The sequence below is a fragment of the Callospermophilus lateralis genome, chromosome 11 (assembly GCF_048772815.1).
Source record: "Callospermophilus lateralis isolate mCalLat2 chromosome 11, mCalLat2.hap1, whole genome shotgun sequence".
Taxonomy (NCBI): Eukaryota; Metazoa; Chordata; class Mammalia; order Rodentia; family Sciuridae; genus Callospermophilus; species Callospermophilus lateralis.
Genome location: NC_135315.1, coordinates 31112417 through 31138995, shown reverse-complemented (window position 1 = coordinate 31138995; position 26579 = coordinate 31112417). Strand labels below are relative to the sequence as shown.

The window sequence follows — 26579 nt, the reverse complement described above, 5'->3', positions numbered from 1 at the left end:
ATGCACAAGAAGACCCTGGGTTCAATCCCCAGCACTACAAAAAAATTCCAAAACCCAACAAGACAGGTCTTAAAGGGGGATTTCAGAAGGCAGGGGTATACTCCCCGACCCCACCCTGCAGTACTGGTGATTGAGGCCAGGGGCGCTCTACTGCTGAGCTACAATTCCAGCCCTTTAACAAATTTTTATTTTGAAACAAGATCTCCCTAAATTGTCAAGGCTGGCCTTAAACTTGCAATCCTCTTGCCTCAGCTTCCAGAGGTGGTGGATTAGAGATGTGCATCACCATGCTCCTCACAGGGACATACTTTTTAAAAGTAAAATAAAAAACCTTTTCTGTCTTATTGCTAAGCATGTACCTTCATTTGGATTGGGATATATTAACAAAACTATATTCTTTTTAAATTTATAGATTTAAAAAACAAATTAACATTTCACTGTCCTAAGCTGGGTGAAAATAGGAAGAAAAAAAAGTCTCAAACAACATTTCTGAATATAAAGTGCTGGTTCTTGCTTTAATATTATTTTGAAGGAAAATTGCACAAAATTATCAACCATTCTATTGAATGGCCAAATTTGGTATTTGAGTCCACATCAATCTGTATTTTAACAGAGCCTTTAAAGTTTTCTAGTTAGTGCAAATTAAAATCCCCATAACATAAATTAGATACAATTTTACTTTATAGTACAAATGCAAATTATTTTTCTTGACATGCTGGTAGTATTAATTTTTACAGTGCAAAACAGATTATGGAATTTCTAAGTCACAGTATATTTTACAATTCTAGGCAAATACATTTCAGAAAGTAAACACTACATGTTCTTGACATATCCTAAAAAAATAAAAATAAATAATTTTAACTATAAAAAATTTACAAACATTAGCATTACAATAAAGGTTCACATCTAATTGTTGCAGAAAACCTAAATAATTTAAACCATGTAATCTTACTACTAGATGACTCCTATTAAATATAACAAAGCACTGAAAATTATTATCTACCTCAAGGATCTATAAGAGCTGCCAGGTAATCAGTATTTAAGCCACTAAATTGGAATTAGGAATGTATTAGGGCAGTAAAAGATGAGAGAAACGTGAAAGGATATGGAAATATGATTTACTTCACATATTTCTTCCTGAGAATGTAGAAGTTATTTTTAAATATCAAGACAATTTTAAATGGAACAGAAAAATCTTATGATGAATTATTTCATAAAATGTAGAATCCCTGGTAATATAAACAATTAATACCTTAATATATAACTTGCAAACATGAATTATTACAAAATGTTTTTATTTAAACAAGGCACAGGCCTATACATTTATCTGAAGTGCTGGGCAACTAGTACTAAAAAGGTGAATTTTGTTAAAATTAAAGATAGCAATATGTTTTGTGATACAGTATTCCGAAATAACTTTCCTAAATAAAAATTAAACCTGAATGAATCAATAAGGCAGCAGAAAAATTTCATGAAGGGTCAGCAGGAAAAAAAAAACCTCATTAGATTACAACTGAAAAATGTGTTTAAATAAATAAAGGCATTGTACATAAACTTAAATCCAGTGTAACATTATAGTTAGAGTAATTTCAACAATTAAAAATTAGTTATTTTGATTATTTTAATTCTGATATTCCAAACTATTTACTTTGCTTCGATTACAACTAACACTATGAATTATAGGTATAACCTACAACAAAGTGAATATAATAATGTATTAATAAAGTGTGGTAACCATAAAAACTTTGATCATGAATTAAAGGATAAACTTCATTATACTCAAAACATAATCAGCCCATAAAAGAAAATCTTCAAAACTCTCCCACTATATCTGCCATGGTTACCTGATGTGAAAGGTGCCTGAATAAGTTGAAAGTAGACTTGTGTACAAAATCTTTCAATACTAGAATTTAGCATCACATGTGGACATCTGAAAGAGGTTAATTTAACAACATAAAGGTATTTTATATAACATACTGATTACTGCATACATTACAAAGTTCTTTCAAAATGTGGTCTGGGCCTGGGGTGACTCAAATTGAAGTTTATGGTTCATGTGGGTCATAGCAGACCCTTAAAGGGAGCCACTGGGATTTTCTAGTTTTTCAGAGATTAATGTCATGAAAGACCATTAAGCCCACAAATAGGCCATCTGTCAGAAAAACACTAGGCTGGAGGCCCACTGAGTGTGCCCAACTGCAGATCCTTAGGATAAGGCTGGTTAACAATGGCAAAAGAGCACCCTCTAATGGGCAGTCATGGAACTGCCCCTCAATAAGTTTTTGGTGTTGAGGGACAATGTCTGCATTTATCCAGTGCTTTTCATGCCCTACCCACTTTAAACACAGAGGAATGAGAATATTTAGGTGATATTTCTGGGAGGAGAATTAAATTAGGATTTTATTACATGTCTTTTTTATTTTTTGGTACTGGGGATTGAACCAAGGGCCACTTTACCACCGGGCTACATCCCCAGTCCTGTTTTAAAATTTGAGAAAGGGTCTCACTAAGTTGCTGAGGTTGGCCTCAAACTTCTGATCCTTCTGCCTCAGTCTCCTAAATCTCTGGAATTACAGATGTGTGCCACTGCACCTGACTTCAGATTTTTATCTAATTATAATTAGGATAATTTATGTGACCAATTTAACTTATTAAATAAAACTATATAATACAGTGTAAACACTAAACACAAGTATCACACAACAAGGTAAATAAATAAATAAGTTAAAAATATATCTCTCATTTTAAAATAAATAGAACATAATAAACATTTTAGCAGTGGTTTCTGTCCACTTACCTCCCCACAGGGAAATTCTTTTAAGAGTTTTAAATATGAAAGACTACCTTACTTTAAAATCTTAGAAGATCACTGAATATTGAAAACATGAGGTGGTCTTGAACTTTTTTGAGCAATTAATCTGATCAGTAAGTTTCTTTTAACCATTTTTTTTTTAAAATTGTTGGAACCTGTAGCTTTTAATCCAAAACGCTCTAAATCTTATTTTAGATTAATCCCCCATCTGGAACTCTTTTGATTTAAAAAATGATCCTTGGGTTGGGGGTGTAGCTCAGTGGTAGAGAGCTTGCTTAGAATCTGTGGGCACCTGGGTTCAATCCCCAGCACTGCAAACAAAAACAAAACAAAATGAAAAAATACTGAACTTTAGCTCAACATGGTCATGGACAGGATTAATATCAAACAATAAACAGTATCTAGAAGTCTAAAAATGACCAAACAATAAAAATTATAACACTTTAAGCAAACTTTGATCATTGTCTTTCTTTTACATTTCTCCTTTAAGGGTTTGAAAAAGCATGTTGCAGGAGACTGCCTAGCATTCACCATGCCAGTTTGACATGAACCATTTCCGTTCAAAACAGCAAGCTAATTTTTAAAACAATATGGTGTCACCACATTAAAAATTAAGATGGAAAATGATCTTTCTACCCACATCCTGTCCATCAAATATTTTATTTAAGAATAAGGAATGAGAGTACGTATTTCAGAGTAAGCTTCACTCTCAAAATATATAACCATGAAAAACATTTCATGTTCAAGTAATCTTTAGTGATTTTTCCAAAGTTAGTAACATGGTCAAAGTATGCTGGAAAGAGAATAGGCATTTTGTACTAACTGGAAGTTTGACTGTTTTGGGAATGCTATTTACATAAATGTGTACCCATTAAATACTGTATTTTTTTTTTTTTTTTTTTTTTGCTGTGATGGGGATTGAACCCAGCGCCTCATGCATTAGGCTAATACTCTACCACTGAGCTAGATCCCAGCCCTTACATGTATATCCATTATACTATGAGTGAAATTAAGACTGAATAGCTGATAGAGAATTTCTGCTTTTGGATGAACATGTATCTACTGGCTTGTGCAGATGCTATACTAAGTTTTCATTTTCTCATTTGTCTACTCAGTTTCCTTTATGTCCTCTTGCTCTGAAGTACTAGAGATGTCATCGTCCGTCTGTTCTCCAGAGAAATACAGCATTGAAGCATGTGTCTTGTGAGTTATGGTGACAGTGCAGGGCCCCTGGGCCCATGGCTCTCCATCTACCTGCATTGGCATCATCGAACACTTCAAAATCAGCTGATGTTAGGAAAAAAATAATTAGAAAAAAGTCAGTCCCAAGAAGTTCAGAAAGATCTTCCTTACTAATACCACCTATGGTACCTTAATCCTTCTGCATCTCATTTCTAGAAAACTAAACTGAATATATGAAAATATTCACAGATTGTTCAGGGATTCATTTTCAGGAGATGCTTTATTTCTTTGACTGGATTAAGGGCCACGTTTCCTGTTTCTTTCCCACCCACTCGAGCCTCTGAAGTAGGGTTACCAACAGCATGGGCCATAAACCTGTTTAGATAAAACAACACCATGCATCCTTTCTTCAACAGACAAATGGTCTGAAAATAGAGTATTACAGCATATTTTACTTACCCGAACTGTATGTGCCTGTCCTATTCGAAAAGGGTTTGCGAGTTTCACTTGAATCTGAGCACAGTGGAAAGACCCATACACTCCTACGACTTCCAGTAAACCATCATCATGCCTAACAATGGAAGAAGGAAATATGGATCATATAATGCAATGAAATAAAATCAGCCAAGTAAGGGCAGTTATTTTTTAACACAAATGGGGCCATCAACCTATTAAATGTTTATATTACTGAGTATATAAACAAGAAAAGCTGAAAAAAATGTGAAAGTCTATAATAATAGAGTGTTTTAAAGAAAATGTTGATATAAAAGAGATTGTGAATACACATACCTGGCTAGTGGGTAAGTCTCATCTCCCATTCCTTCCCATAATCTGCAGCCACCACCCCAGTAGCCAATGTTCAGAACAATGATGCCTTCCAAATTAGGCAGCTGTACTTGCTCACCATCCAGTTCTAGCTTTAAAGAAATATAAGCAGTTAGTTACCACAGGGCGCATGACTTCCACACATACCCAGCTGGAATCACACAGAAGACATGAGAGAAGCAGGTGTAGGAGAAGACTATTTCCCACCTCTCACTGGAGATGGTCTGGGCTTTCCCACCTCCTCAGTGAAACTTTTTTTAAACTTGAGAGGGTCTCACTAAATTGCCCAAGTTGGCCTAAAGCTTATAATCCCTCTGCCTCAGCCTCCAGAGTGGCCAGGATTATAGGTGTACACCACATCCAGTCAGTGGAATTGTGTTTAATTAAGACATTAATAATGTCCTTTTTGTTAAATTCCATCATTCTCTTCAGGCCTTGTCTAACTCACAGCTTACCTTTGACCTGACACTAATGAAGTCTCTTTTGCACCTGAAAACTCCTTTGCTCGCTGGGGACTTCTACCTCTGTGGCCAGGACGTTCCTCTTTGGTCAATCCTGAGAACTTCACATCCTGCCTCCTGTTGACGGCATTCCTCATGGCTCTGTACTAAGCCCCCTCTCTCCATGCTGCAGGCTGCGGGGGGCAGTCTTAGCCATCTCTGTGTTGACAGTTCTACTTTGCTGGCACAGTTAGCTGGCGAGTTGGGCCATATTCAAAGGCCCACAAAACACTTTGACTGTGGTATTTATGATGCATATACAAAACAGACAAAACCCTTCTCAGCAACCTGCTTCCCCTAACCAACATATTTCATATGGAAGAGCAACATACCCCTCACCTTCCCCAAGCCAGAAACATGGGATTTATCTTGGCCCCCTATGCCTTTCTCCTCCACATTTATCAATCTGAAAACAGGTGAGGCTACTTTTCTTTTTTTGGGGGTACCAGGAATTAAACCCAGGATTGCCTAACCACATTTTGTTTTTTGAGACAGTGTCTTACTAATTTGTTTAGGGCCTTGTTAAGTTCCTGAGGCTGGACTTGAACTTGTGTTCCTTCTGCTTCAGCCTCCCAAGCTGCTGGGATTACAGGTCATTGTGCCTGGCTGATACTACTTCTCTATCATTTGGGACAGTACTTTAGGGCAGAACCATCATCTCCTTCTTCTGCATGTTCTAACCAGTCTGTTTATTACTAGTTTTACTTCTCTCCTGTGCACTCCTCACAGAGCAGCTGGATTGACACAATGCACCTAATCCCCATGTTATAACCCTTCAGTGGCTTGACTCTATGCTCATGACAAAATTCAAGCTCTTTAATAGGCCAATACAAACCTCTGTGATTTGGTTTCTGTCCATCTTTAGCTTTTGCTACTATGCTTCTGTTTGAACACTACTATATCATGTTCTCTCTTGCCTCTTCGGCCACATTTGCATGGCTGAAGAGGCAAGGAGAACATACCATAGAACAATCTTCTCTACATTCTTCACTTAGCTAATTCTTAATTTTTAGATTTCAGCTTGTTACTTTTTCTAGAATGACTTCATGTTATTGTCATTTTCCTTAGACAAGTATCTGAAGCTCCTAACTCCTATAAGACCACCTGCTTTTTTATATCACTTCTCATACTATGTTGCAATGTGATTTAAGTACCTTTTCTCTCTCTGGGCTGTAAACTTAGAGAAGGAATTTATCACTGCAACTCCAGTATTTAGGACAGTACCTTGCATTTTGCAGGTGGCTTCACAAACACCTTTGTATAAATTAAAACTCAGACAACAAAATAAAGTGCTATTTTATATGTGCTACCAATATTATCAAAGCCCAGAAAGAAGGAAATATAATAAAGTATCCTGAGACCTTTTTTTGGTACTGGGAAATGAATTCAGGGGTCACTCAACCACTGAGCCACATCCCCAGCTCTATTTTGTGTTTTATTTAGACACAGGGTCAGTGTTGCTTAGGGTCTCGCTAAGTTGCTGAGGCTAGCTTTGAACTCACGATCCTGCTGCCTCAGCCTCCTGGGCAGCTGGGATGCCCATGACCTTCTTTATGGAGAATCTGACTATTCTGTGTGGTGTGGCTCCCACAGGCTCTTGAGTGTTTGCTAACAGCATGGCTTTCCTTGGCTAATGTAAATTTGGCTCCTTACTCTCTGCTCAATTTATTCTCTCTTTTTCTAATATGTTTATTATCTCTTCCCATCTTACTTATTCCCATACTTACTTTACTAGTTTTGGGTCTCTCCATTAGCATCTTTGTTGTTTTTATAACCATTAGATTATTATTATTACTTTTTATGGACAGAATACCTTTATTTATTTTTATGTGGTGCTAAGGATTGAACCCAGTGCCTCATACATGCTAGGCAAGCATTCTGCCACTGAGCTACAACCTTAGCTCATTAGATTATTTTTAAAAGCAAGCAAGAAATACACCTAAGGTTTTGCCATCTGATGTTATCAGGTATACTGTAACAATAATCAATAACTAGAATTCTACTTTTACTGTTTATACATTTTTGCTTTGGTGGTGGGAATTGAACCAAGGGTTCATGCATGTTAGGCGAGCCCTCTATTACTGAACTACATCCCTAATCCTTACCATCACTCGTTTTTTTCTGTTTTTTTTTTTTTTTGGTACTGGGTGCTGCACCACTTAGCTATCTCTCTAGATCTTTTTATTTTGAGATAAGGTCTAGTTCTCCATTCTGGCCTCAAATTTGCAATTCTCCTATCTCAGCCTCCTGAGTAGCTGGGATTACAGGAATGTGCCACCATGTACAGTATTATTTTGTTTAGGTATATAAGAGAGATATCGCACCAAAACAGTCTGAATTGAACTTTGCATTTAAATGTCTTCTGACATTTACGATAAACCAGGCACTCACTGTAGTAGACAACTTAAAGTGCAAATCATTAGAGCATATCAGTTAAACAGATTTGGGTGTTAGATAAACCTGGGTTCAAATCTGACTACGCATGCCTGTGAAACCAACTGTGTGAATATGGGCAAATTACTTAAATTCACTTTTCTCATCTGTGTAATAGCAATATACTACTACTTGCCTTATAGTTTATGGGAACTGTTTAGAGGGATAATGTGTTCAAAGCACTCAGCAAAGTGCTTGGCACATAAATAAATAAATACCCCACATATGTTAGCAAAGTAACTTAAAAGAAGAATCATCATTTCTGTTAAAAAACCTTCATAATCCTGAAAACATCTAAAACTTTGTGGAAGGTATTTGTGGCTTACCTCAATTTTTTTATTCAAATCTTTACATTCTTGCACTAAACAATCTTTGGTTCCATAGAATAAATAAACAGCCTATGAAAAATGAACAAAAATATGTCATTAAAACAAATCTCAAAAACCCTATTAAATGTTAAGAAAAAGACACTGTACAAAGTTCCCCATTCTGCCTTGAACAGCATTTCCTTGGAGTGGAATGAACACTGATGGACAGAAGGGCACTCCAAGGGATGCTCTGGTATGTGATTCTCTTTTTTTTTCTTAATACTTATTTATTTTTAGTTTTAGGTGGACACAGTATCTTCATTTTATTTGTATGTGGTGCTGAGGATCAAACCCAGTGCCTCACTCATGCTAGGTGAGCACCCTACCCCTGAGCCACAACCACAGCCCCGTATGTGATTCTCTTTTAGCAGCTTTTTCATTTTACATTTCATTCGATTATGCTACTACTCTTGGCTTAAAGAGTACTACGTGAGCACATGCCTACAGTCCCAGAGACTTGGGAGGCTGAGGCAGGAGGATTCTCCTGTTCAAAGTCAGCCTCTGCAACTTAGCAAGGTCCTAAGCAACTCAGTGAAACTCTGTCTCCAAAAAAAAAAAAAAAAAAAAAAGTAAAAAAGGGCTGGGATGTTGCTAAGTGGTAGAGTGCCCCGGGTTCAATTCCTGGCACAAAAAAGAAATAAGATCAGTAGCCCCAGTTTAGGATGAGTCCATGGTCTCTCTTCCTAGGTATGCTGCTCATTCTTCAGAGACTCAAGTCTGGCCCTTGCACCGGAGCTTCGTTGGAAACTTTCCCACCTTTCTCTTTCCTAAACAATTCTGACGTTATGCTGATATCACATTATACTGTCATTTAAAAAATCTGTTCCCGGTGAGCATTATCTCCCTAATTGGACTGTACACTCAGGGCAAGATTCCAATTATACAATATTTATTAAATTATACATTTTCTGAAAATGAAAATAAGAGTCGAACTGTGGTAAAACAGAGAAAATGTGAATTATCCCTCTTTTGAGGTGACAATAAAGGCCATACTTTTTTTTGGTGGTAATGGGGATTGAACCCAGAGTACTATACCACTGAGTTATAGCCCAGCCCTTTTAGTGTTTTAATTTTGAGGCAGGGTCTTGCTAAAGTTGCCCAGATCTTGAACTTGTGATCCTCCTGTCTCAGCCTCCAGAGTAGCTGGGATTATAGGCTATTAGTTTAAAGTTTAGTCTGTTTTTCAGAAGGAAAAGGGGTGGTTTATGTTTAAATGATGTTTTTCTGCTGATTACTCCAATTACTTAAGGAAAATGCAGATAAATTAAGCAAATATTTAATGATTCATTTTGAATATATTTATATAAATAGCAATATTTATTGCTTTAGTAACTATAATAAAAGAGAATGAAATAAAATTTGAAATATTTGTAAAATAGGCCCAGGAATAGAATTATTTATTTTGTTTTAATTTAATTTTTTGGTACTGAGGATTGAACCCAGGGGTGCTCAACTACTGAGCCACATCCCTAGCCCTTTTAAATATTTTATTTAGATACAGGGTCTTGCTGAGTTGCTAAGTGCCTCATTAAGTTGCTGAGGCTGGCTTTGAACTCACATCCACCTGCCTCAGGCTCCCAAGCCACTGGGATTACAGGCATGCACCACCATGCCTTGCCAACCTTTTTATTTTTTTGAGACAAGGTCTTGCTAAGTTGCTGAGGCTGGCCTTGAACTTGGGTTCCTCTGCCTCTGACTCCTGAGTTGCTGAGATTACAGGTGTGCGCTAACATGCCTGGTTGTATTTATTTTTCACATTTTTTTGTTCTATCATTAAAGTCATTTAAAAAAAATTCTGAGCCCAGCACAGTGGTGCACGCCTATAATCCAGTGGCTCAGGAGGCTGATGCAGGAGGATCATGAGTTTAAAGCCAGCCTCACCAAAAGCGAAGTGCTAAACAACTCAGTGAGACCCTGTCTCTAAATAAAATACAAAATAGAGCTGGGGATGTGGCTTACTGGTTGAGTGCCCCTGAGTTCAATTCCCAGTACCAAAACAAACAAAATCCAAAACAAAACTTCCATTAAAGGAACTGACTGTGCCCGAAACCAGAGTGATGACCTTAGCTAAGAGTCACAGTAAACAAGTGCTCTTTTCCTTACCTCATCTGTCTTATGGATATAAGCCAATGGTTTATATTTTTTCATTAATGACTTAACTAAAATTTTACTCTGCCTAACTGCCTTTCCAATTTCAGTTGCCATTAATATAAGTTATCATATATTTACTTTTCACCTAAACAAAATATGTTGAAAAACATTCCAACATTGAATTTTCAAAAATCTGTTCTAGTTAGGGGCTGGAGTTGTGGCTCAGTGGTAGCCTACGCACTTGCCTAGCATGTGTGAGGCACTGGGTTCGATTCTCAGCACTGCATATAAATAAATAAATAAATAAATAAAGGTCCATTGATATCTAAAAATAAAATAAAAATGTGTTCCAGTTAATAAAATACATTTAAGAATCTAATTTGAGGGCTGGGTTCAATCCTCAGCATCACATAAAAATAATAAAATAAAGGTATTATATCCATAACTATAACTAAAAAAATATTAAAAAAAAAAGAAAAGAATCTAACTTGACAGTCCTATACAACAGAGCAGGTAAATGTTTCTATACGTTAGTTCAATTAGAATCTAAGAGATCTAAGAGTACTAAATATAATTGAACTATTGATTTTTACTGTACCTTCAGTGATAAGCAGGAAATGTTATTTTATCCAACACACCTTATTAAGAATTCTGCTAGAAAACAGAGATGGTGCCTTCTCACGATGAGCATGAAAATTGAGAGCCATGAGAGCATCAGGTCCAATAGAAAAATAGTTGTTCATTGTGAATTCCTGTGAGAAAGAGTAAGGATTAGCAATAGATTGTGCTCTCTGCAAGCCAGTGTCACACTTCAATATGTAAATCTTACTTTTGTTCCTTTTTGAAAATCAAGTACTTTTAAAATTTTTCACATAGAGCTACTTTATACTCTCTGGTGAAGTTACTAGAAACAAACTTTAGTTCTAGGCTGGTAACTATGAATATGAATCTGACTTTCCATTTCTATTTACTATGCCACACTCATACCCCAGCATCTAGAAAGGCTCTCCTCTGTGCACCCAGGGTTTCACTTCACAGTCCCAATGCATTTGCTTCAAACCTTCTTTGCAACTCTTAGTTTCTATCAGTCTCAATCCAGGCTATAGATAGATAGTTTATCTTATTTCCTGACCTAGCCTGGACGCCCCAATCTATATGTCTAATCTGTTCTTATTCCTGAGTTAACAAGCTCAAACTTCCAATTTATAGCTATTTGAGTTGATATACCCCAAACGTAACTATTTTCTTCCTACCTAAGCCTGAAACTTCCTGTTTTTCTTATCTTGGTTAATGCTGTTTCCATATATCCAATAATAAAAATCAGAACTCTAGTAGTAATATGCGTTTTCTCTCTTTCTTCTTATACCAATAAATTGCCAAGGTTTGATCAATTCCAACTTTAAAATGTCTTTGAATTGTCCTCATTCTAAGATTCTCCTTGTTAATGCTCTCATGCGGCTTCTAACTTATTTTCACACTATCTCCAGAATATCTTTTTGAAATACAGATTTGGGTTGGAGCTGTAGCTCAGTAGGAGAGTGCTTGCCTAGCATGAGCAAGGTCCTGGGTATGATCACCAGCACTGCAAATAAAAACAAAACACAGATCCATTATCTCTGTACTATTTGCTGTTTGCTAACCACGCCTCACACTATTTAACTATTCCTTCCGTGGAAGTTCCTTTGTTCCTTTCTCTGTTGATCTAAACTGTATTAATCTTTTAAGGACCAGCTCCCACATCACTTCCTCTGTAATTTCCTCAGCCTTATCTGTCAAGGCAGAAGGAGGTATACCTGCACCTTGTTCTTCCCCACAGCACCTTTTACAGAAGCTAGTGAGGTGGGCACATGGTCTCTTCTTTTCCATTACCAGCTCCCTCCAGATAAGCACCAGGTCTCTGCATCCTACTAGATAGTGCTGCAACTTACGCAACGTGGACATTCCATGTCTGTTTGCTAAAACTATTCATAATAGAAGCACTAAAAACATACCTTAGGCTTTCTTAAATTGTAGTATCCTTTATTTGTTATCTGAACTTTCCACCTGGAAGAAAGTTAAAAAAAAAAAAAAAATCAGAACTTTTAAACGAAAAACAGTACTCTGGATGCCTGATAGATGAGGTTTTTCTATTAAAATAACATTAGAGAAAGTAACCACATCTGAGAAAGAATGCAAATTGTGAGAAAGTACTCAGCATACTTTGCCTTTGGACCTTACAAAATAACAAAGACAGACATCAGCATCTACTTATAAGTAAAATTAATATAATCTTTTATATTCAAATTACATTTAAGTTCACAGCTACACAAGTCTTCATTTACAAACCAAATACTATTCCCAATGCTCAAGAAATACACTTTTTTGGCAAAGTGTAACTTACCGATCTAGTTTGATTCCATCTGCTTCCATTACATTTCTTAGGACCTGTGTAACTGGTATTTCTCCAGCATAACCTGTACCCCAACCCAGTGTATTGGACAGATCGTTGCCTGTTCCTAGAGGCAAGACTGCAACTTGTGGAATGTATTTTTCTTGTCCCTAGAACATGGAAGACATACTTCAGATTTTCTCTTTAAATAATGTATAACATAATAATATTTTGTAAAACTTGAAAACCAAAGCAATAAAGACACAAATATAACAATTCTAGGTTGTACTAACTGCTTTATCACAATATCCCATCCATATCCATTTGAATTGGCGATGTCTTCTAATATTTACCTACATAATTAAAACAATACTGTATAATTAATCTTAAAATGCTTCTGTAGTAGTGATTTGTTTTTTCTTTTTCTTTTTGTTTTGTTTTGGTGCTGGGGATGGAACCAAGGTCCTTGTACATATTAGGCAAGTGCTCCACCACTGAGCTACATCCCCGTTACAGCGGTTCTTAAAGACAAATACCTTAATCTTCATTTCATCAACTGCATCCAGGACCCAGCCCACAGTCCCATCTCCTCCACAAACAAGTACTCGAGCTGAATAATAAGGAAGAAGAGTACAAAGTTGTAGGGCTTTGAAAGGAGGAGTTTTAGTTACATCAAAAACCTAGAAATGAAAGAACAAGAAAAAAATTATTTTTATACAAATTGTTCTTCATCTGAGAGATTATTTCCCTGTAGATGAGTAGGCATGTGGTTAATACTGGCCACTGTGTATTTATCATTAATAACATGTCAGGTACCATGCCAGGCACTTTATATATTCACCCAGGCTTATGCCCCACACTGACAAAGTAGGAGTTCTTCTTATTCTATTGACCAGGAAACTGAGGCACGCAGGAAGGTTAAATCACTTGCCTGTGTAAATAAATGAATGCTTGAATCCATTTATGATATCATATTGCCTAGTTTCCATTCTAAAATTTTAAAAATGAAGTTATAATTTACATATCATAAAATTCACCTGAAGTAAACAAGTCTACCATTTTTAGTCAGTTTATCAAGCTGGGAAACTGCCACTACAATCCAATTTAGAACATTTCTATTGCTTTAATAAGACTCTTCAATGGCCCTTTGCACTCTCTCCTTTCCAACCTTAGCCTCAGGCCAACAACAATTTACTCTTCACTATTGATTTGCCTTTTCTGGACAGGTCACATATATGAATTGTATAATATGTGTTTGCCTGAGCCTGGCTTCTTGAACTTAGCATAATGTTTTTGAAGCTTATTTACTGTAATAGATAACTTATTCCTTTGTATCACTGAACAGTATTCCATTTTATTTGAGGGCACACGTTTTGTGAATCCACTCACCGACTGATTGACAGTTGAACTGTTTCCATTTAATGTGCGATGAACATTTGCATACAAGTTTTTGGGGAACATGTTTTCATTTCCCTTAGGTAGATTAAGGGAAGTGGGATTGCTAGGTAATATGGTTTCTGTTTTTCCACACATCTGAATGGCTTGATAGTTTTATAATTATTATTCCTTCCTGTTACTACATGATTAGTGACTTAAAGAATTAGTAAATGCTGAATTCAAGGGAAATTGAAAATGCAAAGATTAATAAAAAAAGGAAGGTGATCTGTTTAATTACCTGGACTGGATTTAACAGGATCCTAAATTCTCCCAACAGTCCTTCTCCCATGTTAGTTCCACTGCGGGAGTTGGCCAGGATTATTACTGGGGTCCACTGTTTTCCAAACTTGGAGGCTAGCTAAAAACATTAAAATGAGTAAAAAAAGTCTCAGAGATGACAAACACAACATTTTTCATTCATTGATAACAATGGTGCTGCAATTTGCTGAAAAAACAATGATACCAGTACTATCAATAATAATATGAAAGTCAAATAGTTCTAAGAATAAAAGAGATTCACCTTCCAACTTAATGTATAATTTTCCTCTATGTTACTTTAGGTAAGTCCTCCAGCATATGCTCAGATATGTTAGGAAGGAAATAACAAGGCAGTCCATGCCACTGTTAAAATAGTACCAAGTTCTGGGTTAAACTTAGGTGAAAGTCTGTCTTTCAATAACTTTCATTCATTGTTCTAATTTTACTTCTAAGCAACTGGAAATTATTTATTCTTCCACATAACGGCTGTGTGAAGCAATGTACAGGTTAAATATTCCTTTTCTGAAATACCTGGAATCAGAATATTTTCTGATTCTGGAATATCTGCATATACATAATGGGATAAGGTCCAAGTCTAAACATGAAATTCTTGTTTCCCATATACCTTCTATAGACAGCAGAAAGGTAATTTTACACAATGTTTTTAGTGTGCCTACATTCTGACCACAACCCATCGAGTTTAGAATCTTCTATTTGTGGTGTCATGTCAGCACTCAGAAAATTTTGTATTTTGCATTTTTTGATTAGGGATGCTGTACCTGTAACATGAGTTTGTCTCTCAGCAATACATTTCAAGTCCTTTCAACCATTCATCTAACGGATATTGATATGGATTTTTCTTTGATCTCTTTTCTTGCTTAATTTTCCTTTGCTGGTTATATTCTAATTGAAAGTTTTTTTTTTTTTTTTTAAATGGGGTACTAAAAAGTGGATTCAAAAATCCATGCTTGTAATAGCCAAAAGCTAAATAAATTTTTATAATCTAACCATTTCTTCTCTTACCCTCTCTTTATAGATTTCAACATTAATAAAGTCATTCTGTGGTTTTAACTGAGTGATTCTCATACCTCTTATAATTTCAGATTAAATTCAGATAAGGGGCTGTACATTTTTTAAAAAGTGTATCTTAACAATATTAAGGTTTAAAAATTTTAAAGTGCACTTTTCCTTGCAGGAATATTGACAACAATGACTTTTAAGATATAAATACTTAATTTGAAAAAGTACCATTTAATTGTAAAGCAAAACAGTTCAATTATTTTGGCATATTCAAGTAGGAGAATATATATATATAAATTTTTATAATTATTCTTTAAGAGCTACATAAAGATTGAGAGATATTTTTACATTGATTTTCATACACACACACACACACACACACTGCAAATCCTTCACCAACAACTTCAATGTCTGGTATTATTTGTTGGAGCATCCAATGTGCAATATAAACTTTTTTTAGAGACCTCATGTAGAATTCCACATGGAGAATTCTTTTAGAACAAGGTGTGAGGAAAATCCATATTTTCTTTTCAATGTCAATAATGAATTTCGAATTTGGCTGTTCATCAGAATTATGTGAGGACCTTAAAAAAATATGGATTTCTGGGCTCTACTCTAGATCTAGTAAATCAAACATGACAATGAAACTGGACTAAGGAATTATTTTTTGGGGGTACTGGGGATTGGACCTAAGAGCACTTTACCATCAATTTCATCCCCAGTTGTTCTTACATTTTCTTTTGAGACAGGGTCTTGTTAAATTGCTTAGGGCGTTGCTAAGTTGCTGAAACTGGGCTTGAAGTTCTGATCCTCCTGCCTCAGCCTCCTGAGTCACTGGGATTATAGGCATGTGTCACCATGCCTGGCTTTAGGAATCTATTTTTTAAAAGCTAGGTTCAAATGCAGGCAATGATTTAGAAATCACTAGTACATTTTTGATCTCCCTCTAGGTATGAAAGAACTCAAGAGCCAAAATTTTTATCACACCTCTAGGAATTGGTAGGGTTTTATAGCTTACCATAAAGGTATTTATTTTACATCCCTTCTTGGTCTTGACCTTTTATTTTTTCCCCCCCACATTTTTTAATTGGTGCATTATATTTGTACCTAATGATGGGATTTATTGTCACACATCTGTACAATTTGGCAAATCTTTCATTTATTTTTTTTTCTGGCTCTGATTCTTCTCACAAATGCAGAAGTAACACTCTCATACACTGCCTCAACTTTATAGAAATAATAATATAGGAAAATAATCTCTAATTACCACTTCATAATCTGTTTTTTTGTCTTTTCGCATCTGGTTAATGTAAGTTAAATAACTTGGTGGAATGATGATATTTCTGAATTCTCCAAAATCACACTTTTCATTCTTTAAGCTATTTTTCATGCACTCATCATGTACTGTTTTCTGACACCAAATACACCTGAGGGAAGGAAGAAACAAAGACATTAATTAATTTTAAACTATAATCTTATTGAGCTGCAAACCATTTTTTTTGTCAAAAATGTAAATAATTTCATCATTATTGGATATAAAATCTGGCACATGTAAGATATGTATCTATGCCTGCATTGTGAAAATAGTTACAAGTTTTGAATGTTACAAGGTTTGAATGAAAATATAACAATGGTTCTCAAACATCTTGAGCCCCAAGATCCTTTCAGGGCATCTGTGAGATTAAAACCATTTTAATAATAATACTAGGAAATTATTTCATCCTCATTCTCTCAAAAATGTAGTTTTTTTTTTCCCAGAAGATGTATGATATGCTATAACAATAGACTGAATGTAAACATTTTCACAAAAATGTTATTATTTTAAAAAATATGTATTTTAGTGATTTCTTTCTTTCTCTCTTTTAAAATACCTTTTATTTTATTTTATTTATTTATTTTCATGTGGTGCTGAGGATCAAACCCAGGGCCTCACAAGTACTAGGCAAATGCTCTACACAACCCCAGCCCAGTGATTTTTTAATTCTGATTTATAACATGGTAAATATCAATAGCTATAAGCCATGTTAACAAAAGCCATCTAGAACAGCAACTGTTATGTGTTAGTTGTTTGTGCTTTAACTGAAATATGTTCATGAGGTCTGCAGGCTTTGCTGCCTAGATGTGCCACTGCTGAGCCCTAAAGACATTCTCAGGTCTAAACTGAAAATTTCAACTTATAAATGTAAATAAAACGGTCAACTGCTTTTTGGGCAGCCCATAAGCAAGTTATGTTTGCTTCTGAGTTACAGATAAAACAAGTATATTTAGATTTGCCTCTGTGTTCAGTACCAATGTATACAACAGGCAGGGAACAGTGCTGGCAAGGTCTGGGGTTTCTATTTTTAATCTGCTAAGTATTTAATCCACTCACAGATAAAGTAGATTGGACTGGACAAAGTAGGCCACCAGAAAAAAATGATTTTAGTTAAATGAATAAAAAAAAAAGAGGGTAAACATTTTCCCCCCATATATTAATTCTCTTGGTCTTCTATTTTAAGGGTGTTTTTTCCTTTCAGATGTTCAGATTTGTCCAATAACTGCTATTTACCCAAGAGTCCTGTTTACTGCTAAAAATAATTATATGCATATATGTAAAACTATAATAGATGATTTCACAGCTAAAGTATAATACATTTCTCTACTGGTTACCATCAATTTAAAAATAGTAATATTATATATATATTTTCCCAAATCAACACCAATACACTCATTTGTGGGAGACAGGGTCAAATTTTACCAAGAACTTTTAAATTGGGTAGGACTAGAAACAATGATCTGCTTAACTTGTGGGAATTCATAACTGCACAGGTAACCAGATCCTGCCTGTGAGGATTACACAGAAAGCATTTGGAGGAGAGGATACATTTTGAGGAGTCACATGGCTTCCCATTTAGAAAACCAGTACTGGAGGAAAACGAAGGCAGATCCCTGCTTTAGCTTCTTCCCATGGGCTACAGGTGATTGTGGCCTTGGAAAAGGGGATCATGCTCTAAAAACAGGGTAGTGTTATTGAAAGAAATTAAAAAGGTTGTAAATATGTCAAATTTTCATCTACATTAATGTTTTGTTATACATTAATTTGAAAGGATGCCCACAGAATTACTTCACAATACTAGCTTATGCTCGAGAATTGAAATATTTAGAAAGGTATAAAATGAAGATTATCTACCAACATTCTTAATTCCTTTGATATGTTTATTTTCAGTTATTATAATACATACAAATTTCAGTTATTATAATATAGTTAGGAATATGATATCTATATTGATCTACAATAGATACTACTGTTTTTTCTGTTACTATTATTATTATTTTTGTGGTGCTGGCTGGGGATTGAACCAAGGATCTTGTGCATATGAGGCAAGCATACTACCAACTGAGCTATATCCCCAGCCCCTGCCTTTCTTCTGTTATGTAATGAATAATTTTATATGCTATTAAATATTTATTAAAAACATGGTTTATAATACATCATGTGGATATAACATAATTTATCTAGCCCCTTACCTGTTTTTTTAAAAAACATTACTTTGTTCTTGTAAGTATAAGCAATGTGTTGAACAACCTCAAACATAAAAGAGATAATTTCCTTACAATCTGAGAAGTTTCTGAATCAAAGGGCATACATTTTCCTAAGATTCTATTTAAAGGTCCCTGATCACTAGGTCAAACTGAACTGTCTTTTGCTTTGTGAATTCATTTATGTCCTATATTCATCTTTCAGGAGGTTTTAAAAACTGCAAACACATGTGTTTACCAATCTCTTTTGTATATTAATTGAAAACATGTTTCAGTATTATCTCTCTGTGACACTCAGGATTAAACTCAGGGGTGCTATACTACTGAACCACATTCCCAGCTCCTTTTTAAAATTTTGAGACAGGGTCTTGATAAATTTAAATTGCCCAGGCTGGGCTCAAATTTGTAATCCTACTGCCTCAGCCTCCCAAGTTGTTGGGATTAAGGTATGTGCCACTGGGTCAGGCTAGTTTCCTCTTAAATGTACTTTTTAAAGTATTTCAGTTTATGTTTTGATATACAGATCTACACTTCTCTTTGTAGTTTATTCATATACTATTATGCTTAAAGTCTTTTATCATTTCCAAATTATATATTCATCTGTAGCTATTTTTTCCCCAAAGAGAACTTGTCCTAGCACAATTCATAATATTTTTGATTCCCACTGATTTATGACACATTTATCATTCACTAAATTCTAATTAATTTCAGAAGAGGTTCTTTTTGTTGTTGTTATTGAAGTGCTGAGGACTGAACCTAGGGACTGACAGTTGCTGCTAGGCAAGCGCTCTGCCACTGAACTACATCCCCAACCCCAAAATAATTTAACAAGATAACTGTTATTAGCTTTTGCTCTGTAAAGATAAAACCAAAATGCTTACTAGTTATTCAGTATTTTTCCTTAGAAACAACATCTTCAAACTTGAGATCTATTCTTTTACTCACCTTGTACCTTAGTATTTAGCTTAGCCTAGATTTCAAAGCCAATGGGGGAAAAAAAAATTGGGGCTAGAGCTGTGGCTTAGCGGTGGAGCGCTTGCCTCGCACATGCAAGGCCCGGGGTTCAATTCTAGCACCACATAAAAATAAATAAACAAAATAAAGGTACTGTGTCCATCTATAACTAAAAAAGATATTAAAAAAAATAAAAAAATAATACTGTCCTGATATTTTAGTTTAAGTACCATGTCACTGGGTAACTGCTTATGAGTTTTATTTGTTCCTATTTTTACTTTGAAATTTTCAAACTTTCAGAGAAATCAAAAGGAGAGCAAAATGAATACCCTTAAACTCACCCTTCCCTCTGATCCCCCCGCTTCTGGAATGTTAGGCAAGTGCTCTGCTACCAAGCTACACCCCTCAAATCCTGATTCCTTTTTTTGGTTGCGGGGGGGTACTGGGGATTAAACGCAGGAGCATTCAAACACTGAGCCACACCCCCAATCCTATTTTGTATTTTATTTAGAGACACTGAGTTGCTTAGGCCCTCACCATTGCTGAGGCTGGCTTTGAACTCTGGATGTCCTGTGTCAGCCTTCTGAGCTGCTGGGATTATAAGTGTATGCCACAGCACTGGGCCCTGATTTTTATATGACAGTGGAATGCATTACAATTCTTATTATAAATATAGAGCACAATTTTTCATCTCTCTGTTTGTATACAAAGTATATTCACACCAATTCATGTCTTCATACATGTACTTTGGGTAATAATGACCATCACATTCCACCATCATTTCTAACCCCATGCCCCCTCCCTTCCTCTCCAACCCCTCTGCCCTATCTAGAGTTGTCTATTCCTCCCATGTTCCCTCTCTATACCCGACTATGAAGCAGCCTCCTTGATTCTTAATATTTTCTCCCATGACTTGCTTTCTTTCAATATAAACGTATACATTGCTGAATCATCTGGAAATACATTTCAGATATTGAGATTTCACCCTTCAAAATTTCAGCAAATATTTCCTAAAAACAAGGATAACCTTGTTTTTTAAATGTTTTGCTTTTTTAGCACCTGCCTAGCATGTATAAGATCCTGGGTTCAATCCTCAGCACTGTAAAAAGTTAAAAAAAAAAAAAAAAAAAAAAAAAGGTAAAATAATTTGCTTTTTAATTTTACATTAAAAACTGGTATCCCTATGATCTAGCATTCAAGCATTAAACATTTTACAACACACTTCCATATCCATTAATTCATCTTATTTTTGGTACATTTTCAAATAAATGGCAGATATAAAAATACTAAATAACTCAGCCAGTAGGTTTATCATTTTCTAGAGTTCATTATTTGTTTATAGGTTTTTCTTGTGATGTACAATTTATATACAATAAAATGTACAAATATATACATTTATTGAAATTTGAGAAATGAACGCCTTCATACTGAAGTCCTTATCAAGATACAGAACATCATCTACACTATTCCCTCATAGGAAAACATGGATGCTTTGCAGATTTACCTTATTTTTTGTTCAGGAGTATAACTGCTTTACTTTTGTTAAATCAAATTATTTTAGAGACACAGTCTTGTTATATTGCCCAGGATGACCTCTATTTTTTTTTTTTTTTTTGGTGGTACTAGGGATTGAAACTCAGGGTTACTCTACCACTGAGCTATATTCCCAGCACTTTTTAAACTTTTTACTTTGAGACAGTCTTGCTAAGTTACCAAGGCTGATTTCAAACTTGTAATCCTCTAGCCTCAGCCTTATAAGTAGCTCAGCCTCCCAAGTAGCTGAAATTTCTGCTATGGCACTCCTGGGATCATGCCATCCTCGTGCCTCAACCTCCTGAGTGTTTGGGACTACAGTCACATCACGATGCTTTTATTTTTTAAAAGTTTAGCAACGAAAAATTCTGCTGGCAAAATTGCTTATTACTTTCTTTTAAAATAGTTACTTGTTCCCGGTAGCTTTTTAGTATGCTGGAGGAGGCAGCTGTATTATTATTATTATTTTTTTTTTTTAAAGAGAACTTTTTAATATTTATTTTTTAGTTATTGGCGGACACAACATCTTTGTTTGTATGTGGTGCTGAGGATCGAACCCGGGCCGCACGCATGCCAGGCAAGCGCGCTACCGCTTGAGCCACATCCCCAGCCTGAGGCAGCTGTATTATACTTGAAGTTGTGATGGTCAATTATGGGATTCATACCTGAATGGGGTTTGGTAAACTATTTCTGCCACCTGACCTTGTGGACAAAGTTTTATTGGAAAACAACTATACCTATTGATTTATATATGGTCCGTAGCTGGTTTTGTACTAGGCAGAGTTAAGTAATTACGACAGACCAAATGCTTCCCAAAGCCTAAAATGTTTACTTTTGGCTCTTTATGTATCATCATATAAGAATATTCATCTGCTTTGCTTTGGCATTACTGGTGATTGAACCCCAGGGTGCTCTACCACTGAGCTAATTTCTGATCCTTTTTATTTTTTACTTTGAGACAAGAGATTCCCAAATTGCCAGGGCTGTATTTGAACTTGTAATCCTCCTGCTTCAGCCTCCCAAGTTGCTAAGATTACAGGTGTGCTCCAACGCATTGAGCTTCACCTCTGACTTAGAAGATGGCTTGGTATCTTTTATTGTTTCAGATAATTAATGAAATACGACATATACCAATAGAATACAGAAATATAAAATTTAAGATCAAAGCTGAGACTAAAGTGGCTTTGTCTTACTAATCATAGTATGTGGGGAGAGAAGAGGGAGAATAATGAAGAAAAAGCCTTCTTACAAACAAACAAACAAACAAAAAAACAGGGCTTGGGTTGTGGCTCAGTAGTAGAGCACTTGCCTAGCATATGTGAGGCCCTGGGTTCCATTCTCAGCACCACATAAAGGTAAATAAATAAAGGTATTGTGTCCATCTACAACTGAAAAATATTAAAACAAACAACAAACAAACTTAAGTTCCTTTTCTTTTACTGAGAGAATATTACAGGGAACAAAGGTTTAGTTAGTAAATAGAACAAACACTTAAATATAACCTAATTCCCTACTGTAGTCAGAATCAAGAAGAACAAAAGGAAAGACAGAGAAGTAGTGATTCAGATATGAGGTACAGAATACATTGTAGTGGTTGGGGTAGAGGCAGAAACACACAAAAAGAAAAAAGTCTATAGGCAAAACAGACTCTAGCACAATATGTGGCACAAAACAGATGACAAATAAGTATAAAGACCTATTTTGCAGAATTTAACAGGGCTGCAGGTTTAAAATCAGTCACTACCTGTTATTACCCCCTTTCAAATGATCAGTCTCAGCTCATCAACTTCTCTAAGAATGTGAAGCAGAAAGGAAAGGAGCCCTCCCCATGGCTGGATAAAATCCAGAGAGGGACTGTCTTGTGATCATATGTTCTAAATAATGATGTTTTCTTTCTCCTTCCAAAATCTCATTTCTACAGAAGATCACAGTAGACTATAATCCTGAATAAAATTATTGGCTAAAATAAATCAGTTTAGAATACTGTAGAATCCATACAACTTGAGGATACTGCTTTTTACTTTTCGGAATAATAAATATTTCCTAAATTTATATAGAGACCATAGCAGGCTGAGAACAGACTGCTCAGTAACCCTAGGAATAAGCTAATCAGAAGGAGATCTATCATTACAAATTTTCACTGCACTCATTGGGAGGACACAAAATTAAGGAATGAGACTCAGGTTTTAAGAGATACAAAAACACGGCAGTGATTCTCCAATTTCAGAATTATCTGCTAGTCAAACAAAGACTGCTAGGTTTCTGGTTTAGTGGGTCTGGGGTGGGGCTAGGGTTGCCAGATACAAAACAGAAGATGCCCTGGTAAATGAGAATTTCAGATAAACTACCTTTTTTTTTTTGGGTATAATTCCCAAATGTTACATTTTTACTTGTCAAATTTGGCAAACTAGAATTTACATTTTTAAACAGATTTTGAAGTGATAATGATCCTGCTGGTTTGGGGATGTTACTTGAGAACCCTGAGATAAAGGATATGTCATCATCAAGAAGGAAAAATTTGAGGAAGTGGAAGTTGAATAAATCAGGCAAGGGTTTGTAGAGGCAAAAACAGGCGATTTAATTTGCGCACAGAGAATGGAAGTAAACAACAAAAGTCAATTCACTGTGACATTTATTTTAAGTCACTGGTAACTTTGCACTCACTGATTAAGGACAAAAGACAGGATAGACAGAACAACATCTAAATTCTAAAGATACTAAATACAAAAAAATAGTTAGAAAATTCTAAAGTTGTCTAAAATATATTATTTTGAAAACTTATTAAATCTAAATCTGATAATGTGTAAAATTATTTAGGGTAAGATTTAAAAACTGGTATTGACCTACCAGTGCTCATGCCAAAAAACAAAACAAAAACAGAGAGCTTGTTCTACAAAAAATAAAAAAGTGGCTTATCCTATTTAGTCCCAGCTTTCTACTACAGCTTGTAAGTATGTTCATGAGCTTTTATACTTATCAGAAACAAACCCTATTACAATGAAGATGTCCAGACTTATGGGAGGCTAGGTATTAGCATTCCTAATCCTGTTCTGGGGGTAAGAATTCCTTTGTAAGTCAGTCCCATTTTACCTTTAATTTCCTCAACTGTGAAATGAGTTAGAACAGATGACCTGCAAGACATCATTCCCTTCTACCAATCTCTAATAAGAGGAGGTATATCTTCATCTATTTCAGACACTACTTAACCACATAAATGTGTTGTCCATGGTGTATGCAGAAGCCACTGAAATATTCTTGGTTTACTCAAGGTCGTGTATCTAAGATACTACACAGTCTTGCAAGACCATCTTGAAACTCAAGAGGAGTTTTCATTTCAGTGTTGGTTTAAAAAAGAAAAAAAATGTGTTTCACTATGGTACCCATAGCAAAAGAAAGTTAAAGTGCTGCCCTGGAATTATACTTTACAATACAAAGCCAAGCTTGAATAGGTTTTGTGATTGAAAGGAAAATTTATTTGGCCATATTTCATTTTTTCTTATGTAAACTGGGGAAACATACAATGGCCAAGATGCAGGTAGCACTTAAGAAAGATAAGAGTCAAGTTTTATTGCCCCAAAGGGCATGCTGGCAAAGAAGCAGAGGAGAGAAGCCTCTTCTCAGCAAGACTACTGCAAAGGCCGTTTTCCACAACATCAGAAGTGTCTGTCCTGAGCAGTTCGGGCGGGCCAGCGGCTGTGATTACGGAGGCCTCTACACGCCTTCAAGAAAACCTGACTCCTGGGGGGCGGGACCCGGGTTCCATCCTCAGCACCACATAAAAATAAAGGCATTGTGTTGTGTCCATCTACGCCTAAAAATAAATATTAAAAAAAAGAAAACCTGACTCCCACAGATACAAAAACATGGCAGTGATTCTCCCATGGAGCCTTCCTACAAAGGCCATACCTGTAATCGCAGAGCTTGGGCTGACTGCCACACTGCTGCTTGCACACCACACAGTAACTGCACAGGGGCACGTTGCCTCGGATCCAGTGGTGGGGCATGACATCCAGGGCCCTGCCCTCACTCTTGAGCATGATCTCCTTGCACTGGAAGCGTTTGTCGGCCTTCTTGAGGCAGCCCTCGTCCACTCGGAGCCCGCAGCAGTCGCAGAAGGCACCCTGCAGAATGTGCTGGGCGCACACGCAGCAGTAGGTGGGCTGGCTGAACAGGTCCGTGTCCCGCCACCCGTGCTTGCTCTTCCGGAAGATGTCCCTGCGGTGCAATTGCCGGCGCGACCTCTGCAGGCTACACCAGAAGGTGATGAACACGGGCAGCAGCACCGAGCACAGCGTCCACAGGATCAGGTGCCCGTCCGCGAGAAGGCCCTCGGCGGGCGGGCCCGACCCCGGCTGCCTCTCGCCTTCCATCTTTTCCAAGGCCGGAGTCTAACTAGGAAAGAGCAGGCGGTCAGTGGGGGCTCGCCCTCCCCTCGCAGGGCTCTGTCCGGCTTCTCCCGGGCGAAGGCGGGCTCGCTCCCGGCCGCTCGGCCTGTTTCTGGAGTCGGGAGCCTGGAGCCGAAGACTCACCTCCAAGACCGACTTTGCCGACCGCGTCGGTAACCGCCGGCCCCAGCCCCGCGCTCCCCTCTGGCACTCAGCCGTTTGGTACCGGCGCGCGGCCTTCTTCAGGGCCCCACCGCCTTCGCCCCTCTGGCTAGGCCTCTGGAGACCCACGCCTCCATCCCGACCACCCCGGGCCCTACCTCTACCCCAGGCCTCCGCTGGCAGTCCTGCGCCCCCACCGCAGGGCCCGACTGTGGGCCCCCAAGTGGTGAGGAGACCGCCGCGCGCCAAGCGCACGAGCGCAGGGGCTACGCACGCGGCGGCGGCCGGGGCGTGACTGGGCGGAGCTTGTGGTGGTGCGCCCCGTGGATGGGCGGGGCCAGAGCTGAGGGGCGGGGCGCAGGCTTGAGGTGGGTGGGGAAGGACAGGCTTGAGGGAGGAGACCACGGGAGAGGAGGGGCAGGTGGAATTGGGGCGTGGCTTAGGGGAAATGGGGCGGGGTTATAATGGAGGCTGTAGGATGAGTGGTGTAGTGTTACATATTGGTAATTAAAGAAAACTTTAGGTAAATTTTTTAAAAAGATGACCTTTATTTTATTCATTCATTTATTTATATGCGGTGCTGAGGATCAACCCAGTGCTTCACACATGCTAGGCAAACGCTCCACCACTGAGCCACAACCCCAACCCCTAGGTAAATTTTTTATGATACAATGACCTTCAACTTGCCCACCTCCTCACTGTCGGAGGTGAGAGCTGAATGGACAGTTTTTA

At 37.0% G+C, this 26579-nt stretch overlaps 1 protein-coding gene across 4 annotated transcripts; it reads right to left on the bottom strand.

Annotated features, from left to right (window-relative positions):
* Positions 1-486: 486 nt before the first annotated feature.
* On the bottom strand, positions 487-26123 carry Dgke (diacylglycerol kinase epsilon). 4 transcript variants are annotated; one of them, XM_076869196.2, is made up of 12 exons: positions 25830-26123; positions 25207-25692; positions 16562-16721; positions 14255-14374; positions 13116-13259; positions 12592-12749; positions 12203-12254; positions 10850-10963; positions 8079-8150; positions 4784-4911; positions 4454-4565; positions 487-4099 (listed from the first exon to the last, which is right to left on the bottom strand). In XM_076869196.2, exons 2-12 carry the CDS (start codon positions 25668-25670, stop codon positions 3920-3922), a joined length of 1704 nt encoding a protein of 567 aa, XP_076725311.2. In that variant the 5' UTR covers positions 25671-25692; positions 25830-26123; the 3' UTR covers positions 487-3919. The 4 variants fall into 4 exon arrangements, with proteins under 4 accessions (XP_076725311.2, XP_076725313.2, XP_076725310.2 ...); XM_076869198.2 differs by having other exon boundaries at positions 25207-25688; XM_076869195.2 differs by having other exon boundaries at positions 26006-26123.
* Positions 26124-26579: the final 456 nt, after the last annotated feature.